General features: G+C 37.5%; 1 protein-coding gene across 2 annotated transcripts in view; it reads right to left on the reverse strand.

The window, feature by feature from the left end:
- The window catches only part of Syt14 (synaptotagmin 14), a 145,889-nt gene that overhangs the window by 128,774 nt on the left and 4,740 nt on the right, over window positions 1–12,375 (reverse strand). For both annotated transcript variants that reach the window (XM_031339457.1, XM_031339450.1), the window contains exon 2: window positions 8,155–8,202. In XM_031339457.1, coding sequence (XP_031195317.1) covers window positions 8,155–8,202 — 48 coding nt within the window. The remainder of the gene's footprint in view (window positions 1–8,154; window positions 8,203–12,375) is intronic.

Genomic DNA, 12,375 nt, shown 5'->3' on the forward strand with positions numbered 1-12,375 from the left:
CTCTCTCTCTCTCTCTCTCTCTCTCTCTCTCTCTCTCTCTCTCTCTCTCCCTCCCTCTCTCTCTCTCACGCACGCATGCGCGCGCACACACACACACACACACACATTGTCTTAAAGTAGATCAGAATGTGAAGCACAGAGAAAGAATTTCAAAGTATAAGATAGCTTTAAGCAATGATTCTCAACATGTAGGCCATGACTCCTTTGGAAAACCTCTACTTCCAAAAATATATGCATTGTGATTCCTAACAGTAGCAAAATTACAGATATGGAGTAGCAACAAAAATAAGCTTATGGCTGGGGAGTCAACATAACATGAGGAACTGCACTGAAGGGTCGCAGCATTAGGTAGGTTGGGAACCTCTGGCTTAAGAGGCATTGGCATCTGCTTCTTCATTTGCCCTTAAAAAGACCTTCCAATTTACATCTAGTCAGATTTTATGGTTGTGTTTAAGTTTATTTTTGTTTTCTTTCCTGACAGGTTCTCACTACGTATCCCTAGATGGCCTAGAACTTGTTCCATAGACCAGGCTAACCTCAAAGTCACAGAGATCTGCCTGCCTTTGCCTCCTGGATGCTAGGATAAATGTGTGCCACCACACCTGGCTCAGAATTTATGGCTATTTTAGAAGGGTGTGTATATTTTATGGCTTCTAAGACCTATTCTTTTTTCACTGTTCTGCTATAGAAGATAACAAGGGGCACTGGTTATTTATAGTCCAACAGGGCTATAAATGATCATGTTTAGGAATAAAAACTTGACTTCTTTTGTTTTATTTCCTTATAAGAAAATCTTTAGAGAAGCAAATTTTAGTCAAAAATCAGAAAATTTTCCAACCCCTCCTTACAAAAACAAAATATATCAAAATCCCTATTACATGTTTCACAGAGCTCTTAAATTCACAATGAAGCCATAACTTTAAGTTACTCAGCTACTAGTACAGGAAATTTGTCCACTGAGCCATCATTAACATATACACAGTACATAAAACAACAACCAATGGGCATTTTGTTAAGGTGGTCTGCTGTAAACCATAGAATACAACCTGGTGTACCTCCCAGGCTCACTGGCTTCCTAACATTCTCAGCCTGCTATGAAGGAGATGTAGTCATTCAACTGAATTACTGGAGGCAAAAGACTATTAAGGACTGTGTACTGCCTCCAGCTGGCCCATAAAAGGCTCTGAGAAAGACCCCTTTCCTTTTCTTCCCTCCACAGTGCCTGCTTGACGAGGAACACTGTAGCCTCCAAAGCCACATGTTAGAGATGCCAGAGCCACAGATGCCAAGCGTCTAGACTAGCACTACGACAGAAGCGCCCTGTGGTCAGCACAAACAGCTAGCTGACTTCAAGTTCTCAGAAACCTCTCTGCACTTGAGTCTCGGGTTTGCTGAGTATAGCAGCTAACTAACTATACATTAAGTGATCTAATAAGATGACCAGTTCCTAGTGTCCTTGTTTAAGTTAGAAGTGTATCCTCAGAAGCCCACATATTTGAACACTGGCTCCCTATCTGGTAGCTCTGTTTTGAGGTGCTGTAGAACTTTTAGGACATGGAACCTTGCTGAAGTAAGTGTATCACTAGGGTGGGACTTGAAAGATATACAGCCTCACCCAGCTTCCACTTCTCCTTTTAACTTCCTGACCCTGCTGCCATGTTTTCCCGACCATTATGGACATCTTGCCCTCTGGAACCACAAGCCAAAATAACTCTTTCCTAAGTATCCTATAGTTAAGATATTTTATCACAGCAACCAAAAACAACCAACACTTAGGGAAGCAAAACAGCCTACTTAAGGACACATGCTACTGAAGAGGAATAAGGTGGAAAGAGAAGAAAAAATCTGACAAAAATCAACATGGATTCTAAGCTCTGGTGACTATGGAGTTGAGATATGGACAGGAAAGAAAAGGTATTTTAAGAGAAGTGAGGTTGTACATAAATATAATTGAAGTATAAACAGCTTTATTACAAAAACTATTAATTGCAACTCTGAAACTTAACGAAAACTGAAATTCAACTATACCAAGGCAAAGAAATGTATGGGAAGATGAAATAATGACGTATTATTTCATTATTACTAAACAGTTATAACGTTGTTAATAAGTTTTTTTTTGCTTTCTCAGTCAATTATAGGCATTAGCTAGTTTATGCATTAATATATATTAACTCGTTTAAAACTCACAAACCAGATGTGAAACACAATACTGCTATCCCAATCTACATTCAGATAAGAACCATGTGGTATAATGAGCCAGGCAACAACATGCTGAGTTCATCCAGCTAAGAAACAACAAGAAGTATGGAAACCCATTCCAAAGCCACTCATGAAATGACCTCCCACAGCCAAAGCACAGATGTCTAAACATTTAAAAACAAAGGAACAGAAAGAGAAACCTTAGGATATGAAAACAGGCAGGAAAAAAGACAGCTAACAAACTTAATTTTGTTTCTCAGTTTGGATTTGCTGTAGCTACAGTTCTAACACAAGCTAACCCTTCTAAGTCTCCTGACAAAGAGAACACTTCAGCTGTGGCTCAGGGCACATGTTATACCTTGTTTATTCTGTCAAAACCTTAACACAAACCTCAAAAAAAAAAAAAAAACTATTATAAGCAATAAAACAAATATTTCCGTAAGAAAATCTGCTTTTGGTTAAGTCATTGAAAAATTAAATTATCCCTAATGCAACCATTAATGTCTTTTTAAATTAAATTTACTAAGGCAATCAACTATTGCCTTCAAAGTCAGCCTGCACATTAATGTGTTTTCATTTTTAGGTAAGTCAAAGTCATGCCTGCACTTGGCCATCTTTTCCTTTCTACACAACCCAATTTAAGAGTGACCTCTACTGGCATCCTGGGTCTCCAGACCATATCCTCCCCACTCTCAATTTCCCATTTCCTACCCTAATTTCTAGATTTTGATATCCAAATGCCTTTCTGACATCATCAATCAATGTTTAGTGAGCAGCTAGAAGTCAGCATGTCCAAAATGTAACAAGTGACTTCTGTACCCCCACTAACATCATTGTATTCTGTTTTCACAGCAATTACAGATATTTTGAATTTGTTTATTGTCTATATCCTATTAGCCCAAGCATTTGAAGCCACAGGCAGTGAGAACATTTGTTATTTATATAACCACAAAATTCCCAGCACTTACAACAGTGCCCACAATTAGACAAATGGTAAAATGTTAAATATCAACATATACAAGAAAAGTAACAGGAGAACCCCATCCTCTACTTCATAACCTTCAGGCCTTCAACATACTTTTCATTTCCACCCCCTACAGAAGGAAAGAGCTGGATATACACAGTAGTTTTCTAAAACTGGCTCTGTCTGCCACTGCTGCTTTTTGTAAGGTACTAGAATCCAGTTCTACCATCTCTTTCGTCAAAGAGTAAATGACTATCAGAAAGAAGATACAATAAAGTAAACATACAAGCCAATTTAAAAGGAAAAAAGGAGGGGTTGGAGAGACAGCTAAGATAATAAAGTGCCTATCCTGCCAGGCATGAGGACACTCATTTAGATCTCCAGCACCCACATGAAAACTGAACATGGTAGGAAATGCCTACAATCCTAATGCTAGGGAGGTGGAGACAAGCAAAAATCCCCAGGGCATGCTGTCCAGCTAGCTTAGACAAATCAGCAAGCTCCATGTTCAATAAGAAATCTTGTCTCAAAAAATAAAGCAGAGAGTAATACAAGAAAATACCTAACACGGACCTCTGACCTCCACATATACCTGCACATACATGTGCACACAGAATACATGAGAGGGGGAGAAATGGGGTGGGAAGAGAAAGAAAAAAAGAAAGCCTGAACTTACAATATAGAGTCTTCGTGTAAGAGAGATAGAAGGGTTCACATTCTGCATATACAGCAGACAGTATTACTAAATAGCCTTTCTCTTCATTTCTCACCCTCCTTTGTTTATCCCACTTCAAAAGAAGAATAGGGTGGGACTCTACACTTGGGATAAAACAGGTGTAGGTGTTCTCTACACTTGGGATAAAACAGAGAGAACACCACATAGCTCACAGCTACACTATAAAATAGATGCACTTTGTCTTTGGTGTTCTATAAATAGCCTGCCCTTGGCATCTTGGATCTGCCTATTCTGGACACTGTCCTAGATTGTCCCAGGCTAGCTTTTCACCACCCTCCCATCCTTGTCTATAGCATACCTTTCGTCCTGGGTCTCATGCTCCAGGTCCATAATTCTTTTTTCTCACAATTGGAAGCAAAATAATCTAATATACTGTGGTGATATATTTAGGTGACAATGCTAGAAGACCTTTCTCTTTCAATATAATATATTTCAAAGATTATATAGACCCTAATTTATCAACTATTAAAGGATGAGAAGCTATAGAGCGGTAGGTAGACACTTCTGAAGCAGCAGGTTCCTCTGGTATCTTTCAGATCATTAATATACTCTGTAAACAGAGCTCAGACACTGCATTCTCCTAAGAAAAATGAAAATCCAAATGACACTGAACTATATTTTTCTAACACCAGATTAACAGCAGCAATACCAACAAAATGTATCCAAAAGGCAATGCTAACAGACACAGAATTCATGTACTTCTGGTGAGAGTGCACAAGGGTATTGTAATGGTTATTTTCACTGACACCTAGGAATCACTTAGGATATAAGATTTCAGGCACACTTTGTGAGAGAGTTATTTAGTTTAGTTTATTTTGAGGTTGAAAATACTTTATTATAAATTGGCAGGTGGTAACTTAAGAGAAAGCAAGCAAACAGATCTCCTTTATGGCAGGAATGGATCTCAGAAGTAGGGCACCTAGAATATTTTGGTCAGCCTCTGGACAGACCTGTAAGAGATTATCTTGATTAGCTTAGCTGATGTAAAAGGACCCACACTAATATTGGACATCACCATTTCCTGAGCTTGGGTCCTAGACTGCATAAAAAGGAGAAAGCCAGCTGGTACATTAGTCATCTCCTGTTTTCTGATAGCATATGCAATGCAACCAGATGTTTCAAGCTCCTGTCTCCATGACTTCCTAGCCATGAAGGCCTATACATGGAACTGTGAACCAAAATTAGCCCTTTTCCCCTCAAGCTGCTTTCCCGAGAGTATTTTATCACCATAACAAAAAATAAATAAATAAATAAGACAAGTACCATATACAAGATAAGAAATTTTGCAATTTCTAACATATATATAATCAAGGCCTTCTAATCTTAAAAGTCATATTCCTTTTGAGAGCCCCTCCACTCACAGGTCTCCAGGAGTAAGTTCTCATATATATTTTTTATACAGATACTTTATACCTCTGAGCTGATGGTGTGTAGAAGACACACTGGACTTGAAATCTGCCTCGTGGACCAGGTGAGGAGGCACCTTGATTTTTCTCCCAGTACAACAGAAATCCACAGAATTTCATAAATTAGAGTGATCTGGCTAATTTATACTTTTAAAAATCACTAATGCTTAGTATAAGAAAGTAAGCACTTAAGTGAGGAAAAAAAACCCTAGTGTTCTAAACAAAGGAAAATATTCAAAGCTACAATGACAGCAACAAAACAGGAGGAAAAGATGGATTCAAAACACACTCCAAGTACAACTGACAACTACATAGTACAAGTGGGGGAGAAGAGACTAAGAGAAACACGGGAGGGTTCGTAAGTTAGGACCTCAGCAACTAGGGGAGCAGTGCTACTTAGCTGAGCTGAGCTGGATGGGCTTGTTGGAAGGTGAAGGTCACTTAAGAAATTACCACGTGTCTTCAGGATGAGTCAGTCTGCTATTCTATAGACATCCAAATAAAAAGACTGAGATGTGAGATGAAAGAGCAAGGATTTAAAGGCCATCCACACTGTCTTCATTCAAGGAGCATTTGAAACAGGAAAACTAGTTAAAAACCAATAGAAGGGAAGGATGGTGAATTAGTCAGAGGCTGCACCCTCAGATACTCTGTGCTGCAGACAAAGAGAGAAGCCAGCAAAAGACAGAATGTACACATGAGAAGAAAACCCAGGGTTGAACTGAGCATGGTAGCACATTCCTGAAATCCCAGCACTGGAAGGTGGAGGTAGAAATTTTAGAAATTTAAGGGCAGCACCAGACACCCAGTAAGCTGAAGGCCAGTGTGGGATATATAGCACCTGCCACAAAAAAAAAAAAAAAAAGGTAAGGGTTGATTTGATGTCATTTCATAAGAATAACTGGCACTGATTTCAATGTTTCTCCTTTATATAACCTTCATATGTTATTGTCTCTGTAAGTCTAGCTTAAAATGAAGAAGTGTTAGCCTTCAGTCTTAAACAGTTATGAAACATTTAGAATAGGATACTAATAAATCCTGAGGAAATAGATACAGATCTAAATATTTTTCAAGAACTACAATGTGAATAGTTATTTTAAATGTTCACTGAGCTAAGAATGTACCTCAGCAGTAGGGTACTTGCTTAACATACATGAAGCCCTAGGTTCAATCCCCAGCAATCCATAAAATTTCAGGCATGGCACCAACACACACTGCAATCCTAACTCTTGATCAGTGGAGGTAGAGCAGTTCATAATCTTTCTTTGCTACATTGTTAAGCTCAAGGCCACCCTGAGCTATCTGAGACCTTATAAGTAAATAAGCACAGAATGAAGATTGCACTGTACAAAGAGAAGGGGAAGGCTAGTTTAAGACAGAGTGATGTGAGCAAGACTCTGCACACTACCCTAGCTAAGAGGAAGACCATTCAGCAAGCTAAGTGGTCTATTCAGATCATCAGCTGTCCTGATAGCTTTTCCCTAGTGCTCTTACAGAGTCCTCTATGCTCCACTCACTTCCTTCTAGCTGTCTCTAGTCTTGGCTTGAATCCTTCTTTAGCTGACTACTGCTTCAGTTGCTTTTGATCCCAACTGAACTGCTTCTTAGCCTTTGGGCTATGATCAAGTGTGATTCCAAATGATCTGTATAGCATCTTTTGCTGCCCCATCAAATAAGGCTTCAAAAATTTTAGTGGGATAACATCTATAAAAGTATTTAAAACTCTCAATAGGATTAAAATATTTAATACACAAAATAAAATGTAACACAAGAGTAAAAATATTTACATAAAAAAATAAACAATTTTGCTCTTCCCCATTTTTGGGAGATGCACAAATCAAGAAAATTGATTTCAGTTTCTGCCTTTCCAGTACCAAAGGAAAGACACAATAACCTACATGTTAATAAAGAAAGAAGATTATCTTTAAATGACAGCAACTACAGGCAGTGACCTACAAACTAATTAGCAACAACCACACCAGCAATAATCTTATGTATTCACCTAAGAAGGTTTAAAAAAAATTGTTTTCAATTCCAAAGCAGCTAAGGATTTTTCCAGAGTTGTCAAGAGTGAAAGTAACTGACATTTCACTGGCATGACAGTCATATCATGGGTCACAGACAACTGTTACATCCTCCTCAAGGTGAAAGGTCAGGGTGGGTTTTGGGCTTCTGGCCAGACTCAGGAAGATCAGCTCAGTTGAAGAGAGGAAGGAAATGCTCCTTGCTTAGACACAGGCATAAGCAGTCAGGGAATGAAGGAGGGCTCAGATCTGTGATCGCCCCTAATGAACTGGGATGCCCCAAGGTTTCCTAAAACCTAGAGAACACCTGGCTCCTTGCCTCCCACCTAACACCTGGAACATTTTGTTGAGATGCCTAGTTACCAGGCAGCTCCTTCTAAGGAAGCACAGACAGTTGTGGATGTCATGGGGTTGTGTGATCTTTGTAAATATTCCCAATTTCAATTTCAGCCAATTGCTCATATCTCTCTGACGGGGTACAGTAACAGAACAGAAGCCAATTATAGACCCAAAGCACCCAGCATCCAAATTCTGAAAGGGAACAGAAATCAAACCCTCTGTTCTCTGCCTACTCATATTAAAAAATTTTTTGTAAAAAAGATCGAAACCAGACTTTATTAGTCCACCAAAATGAAATAAGTAACCCTCAGTAGATATATAATAAGCATCATGTATTCAAGGTATGCTCAAGTTTATAATATACAGATGAGAGCTGACATCTATTAAATTATATGCCTTATATATCCAAATTATCATACTAAAATTTACTAAATCCTAGGAAGCACCCATTTAGTATTTAAATATCCATGTAGAGGATTGGCCTACCTTTTCTAATACAGATAAGTTCATGTACTCCACAAGTTCTCTCTCCACCTATTTAAAAAAAAAAAGTTTATTAGCAACCAAAAATGCAGAAAATGACCCCAATTTGACTATAACAAAGAACCATGCTAAACAGTTACCTAAAAATGATCTTAGAAAAAAGCTCTCTAATTATTTTCTTGAAGGCTAGTGAAAATATAACAGACTGATTTTTCCTTAATAATCCAGAAGTGAAGACTTTATAATTTTTGGAATAAAGACACTTCCTTTATCCAATAGGCTAGTCCAGTTGGAAAGGAGAGAAGGAAACTATATCAGCATTCCTATCACCTGGAAGGAAGCATAGTGAGGGAGGACACGCTTTGTTCCTGAGCTCTAACATATGCAAGTCAGTGACTTCAAACGCCAACTCTGTGCAAGCATCAGTTATATTATATAAGCTGTAAAGGGAAGTGTGGCCCTTCCCCATCCTCAGCTACCCAAATTTCTAAGAAGACCAACGTTTCTAATAGACGCCATGATAAAAATAATAATATTTCAGCCCTGTGCCCTCCCTCCTGCCCAAAAAAAAACCTCTTACTTCTTTGGAAGTTTTTTATCCTAATCTCATTTTTCATATCCCTACTTAGTGGTCAGGAAAACACAAATACAGGAAAGTACACACATCTAAAAAACCCTATGCAGTTAGCACAGCGCATGCACCTGAGTTACAGCAAACCAAAGCCAGACATAGCAGTGAGCCACCAGTTCCGAGTCTACTCATAAGCACTGCTAAATCTACAAAAGATGAACTCTCCTGAGTTCTGACAGTAAGGATGCTTCATCTGCTTATAGTATACATATGAATTGCTGAACAGGCATTTTGAGTCTTACTATTTCCAGTACATTTGTGATTATTACTTGTATACTGTATTAATTGTGATTCACTCACTTTCACTGCTATACAAAATTCCACTGTGTTTAAATACACATAAGTATGCACGCAAGTCTGTGTATATTAATACATACACAAACTTCAGTTCATAAACATTTGGACTGCCTTGAGTTTAGGTTTGTATTAATATTGCTACAGGCCTTTTTAAGTATGTCTCTTTAAATACACGTATGCATGCCTTTTTCCTGGTTATATACCAAGAAGAATTGTTGGATATATCTGCTAAGATAGTGACAAATGCTGCAACTTTGTGGTATGCATATACAATGGCATGGTATAGACTCTATAAAGACTACTTTGATATTTGCAGCAGTAGAATAAGTGGTGAAAACAGTAATCTGAGTGAAATATACCAATGAATATATCTTTTAGAACTGAGAAGACATTAGTCAAAGGAGTGAGAATTCACTCAATTTTAATGTACTATTTCAAGATACTAGAAAAATCAAATGATAACAATAACCATAATTTATATTAAAGTCTATAATGTTTTTATAGGTTACTTGAACTATTTCTTCTATACAATAATTAAACCATAGTCTCTAAATGTAACAGTTATAATTTAAGTTTGAGTTACATACGTTACTCATAGAACCAGATTGCACTTTTTGACAGCTATTATTAAAAAGCAAGATTCTCTTGGGTTGAAGAGATGCCTCAGCAAGTAAAATTATATTCAGTTCTTGTAGAGGACCAAAGTTCAGTTTCTGGGGCCCATGTCTGGTAAATCCTAAGTACCTTTAACTGCAATTCCAGGGGACCTGATGTCCTCTTCTGGCCTTTATGGACAAATACATTCAAATTCACACACACACACACACACACACACACACACACACACACACGCACACAAGCACATGCACGTGGACACACACACAAGCTTACTCTCTCTCATTCTCTCTCCACATTATTTCAAAATAAATAAATAAAAATAAATCCTTAAAACTAAACTCTCCATATATTCAATATAAATTGGTTATTTTATTTAATGTTCCTAATCCTAACAGCAGTTTTTACAATGCTTAGTAGTAACAAAACAAAGAAACAAACAACAACCCTATGGAATGACAAGAAAAACTATCATTTTAAAAAATATGTATCTTTTTTTATATTTACTTATTCATTTATTAGGTTTGTGTATTGTGTCCCTGAACATGCATTTTGCCACAGTGCACATATGACAGTCAGAGGATAATGTGTGGGAGCGTGTACTCTCATTCCACTATGTGGGTTCTGGAAATTGAACTCAGGTCGTTAGGCATGGTAGCAAGAATCCTTACCCAGTGAGCTATCTCTCACCTGCCCTTTGGTAAGTATTCATTTTACCTCAAAAGCTAGTTAAATAATTATTACATCTTAAACTTAGTTAGCTGGTAACTTCTAATCTGTCAAAGTACTTATTTTTGAAATCACACAACTAACATACAAGACTAGAACTTGAAAACAAACATAGCTAGCTCATTATTTTATAGTACAAACGAAGTAAAACTCTAGTGGTTAAATTTTCTCAAGATTGCTAGTTAGTGTTAAAATTCAAACACTGCACTTAATAATGAAGTTATATTAAGAAGTTAAAATGAGCCGGGTAGAGGCAGCATATGCCTTTAATCCCAGAGTTTGGGAGGCAGAGGCAGGTGGATCTCTGTGAGTTTGAGTCCAGCCTGGTCTACAGAGCTAGTTTCAAGACAACCAGGGTTACACAAAGAAACCTTCTCTCTCTCAAAAGCAAAAACAAAGTTAAAATGAATTTTTTTTCACTTATACAAAAAATAGCCGGGCAGTGGTGGCACATGCCTTTAATCCCAGCACTTGGGAGGCAGAGACAGGTGGATTTCTGAGTTCGAAGCCAGCCTGGTCTATAGAGTGGGTTCCAGGACAGCCAGGGCTGCACAGAGAAACCCTGTCTTGAAAAAAAAAACTTGCTTTTGAGTGCTTTAAGGTAGTTTAAATAAAGTCAACTTCATAAAAATTGTATTTGGAGGTAATAAGAGCTTGGTAACAGGTCTTGAAATAATCATCTTAGCAGCATGAAATTAATACATACATTAATAATACTAACACACTTCAGTTATCAGCATCAGTCACCTCAGGCAATTCCATGTAAGAACAAGACAAATATGGCACTGTCCTCTACTTAATAACATTAAGAACATTCAGAAGGTCAACTTTTAAGTGTAGGACAGTGGTAAAAGAAAGATAAGAAAACAGGAGTGTGGGGCACACATTGCTGTGATTGTGTACCTTCATGTGTTTGTATATGAATGGACACACAATTGTGAATGTGCCCACTACATAACTAGGATATTTTTGAGACAGGGAGGAAAATCATAACATATTACTTTCCTACATGCTTATGGAAGAGAAAATGCACCATCAAAGTACTTACAGGTATCAAAGATAGAATTAAACCCATGATTTAGTTCTTGTAAGAGTTCCTTTTAAAATTCACTTTATCACTTCCACATTATAAGCTTCACTGATTTCTTCATGGTCAGACACTGAAAAACTGCAAGTCTTACATTTCATCTCATCTAGATATTCTTTTCCCATGTTTATCCACGAAAGTGATCACAATCTTTAAGTTCTTCTGTAGACTCTGCTACTTACTGTACATAAGGAAAAACTTTAAACATTTCCTGTTTATGCTGCCAACTACCCCAAATCACCTTAACCTATTTAGACTCTAACTTCTAGATGTAGTTTTAGATTAATCCCCAGTTTAAATCATTTGCTCATACTAGTTTGGGTCCCTAATTTTTAAAAGCAGTGTTATAAATGAACACACTTTCTGGGTAGAGTCAGGCTTTAATTCTAAAGTCAGCACGATCTAATATGGTCTTTACAAATCTGCATTTGTTAATATGAAAGGTAAGGTAAGAAAAATGTAGTTATTATAAAGTAGTAATGTTAATAACTCTAGAGCAGAAAATAGTTTTCATGTTACATGGTCACTCTGCTAAATGGGAATACCTGCTGGAGGTAGATCAACGGCAATTTTGAAAAATTCCAAAACAAAGTCCACAACTAGTAGAAGAGAGGATACCATAGCATAGTGGGAGTGTCTGTGATAGTCCTAAGAGGGAGAAGTGGGTGTCTATGACTGAAATTCAATATTATGATAAGCTGTCCCCAGTGAATACCAAAAAGCATAAAGTTCAAAAAGAAAGTCAGAGTTTAGGCCTAGGAAACAAAGAAGACTCCTGAATGGTTTCTTTCTCTTCTTTGGCTCCTGTTTTCATTGACTTTCAAAAATCTGCTTGTGTAAATATTCCAAAATAAATGTTAGCTTC

This window comes from Mastomys coucha, unplaced genomic scaffold (genome assembly GCF_008632895.1).
Source record: "Mastomys coucha isolate ucsf_1 unplaced genomic scaffold, UCSF_Mcou_1 pScaffold1, whole genome shotgun sequence".
NCBI lineage: Eukaryota > Metazoa > Chordata > Mammalia > Rodentia > Muridae > Mastomys > Mastomys coucha.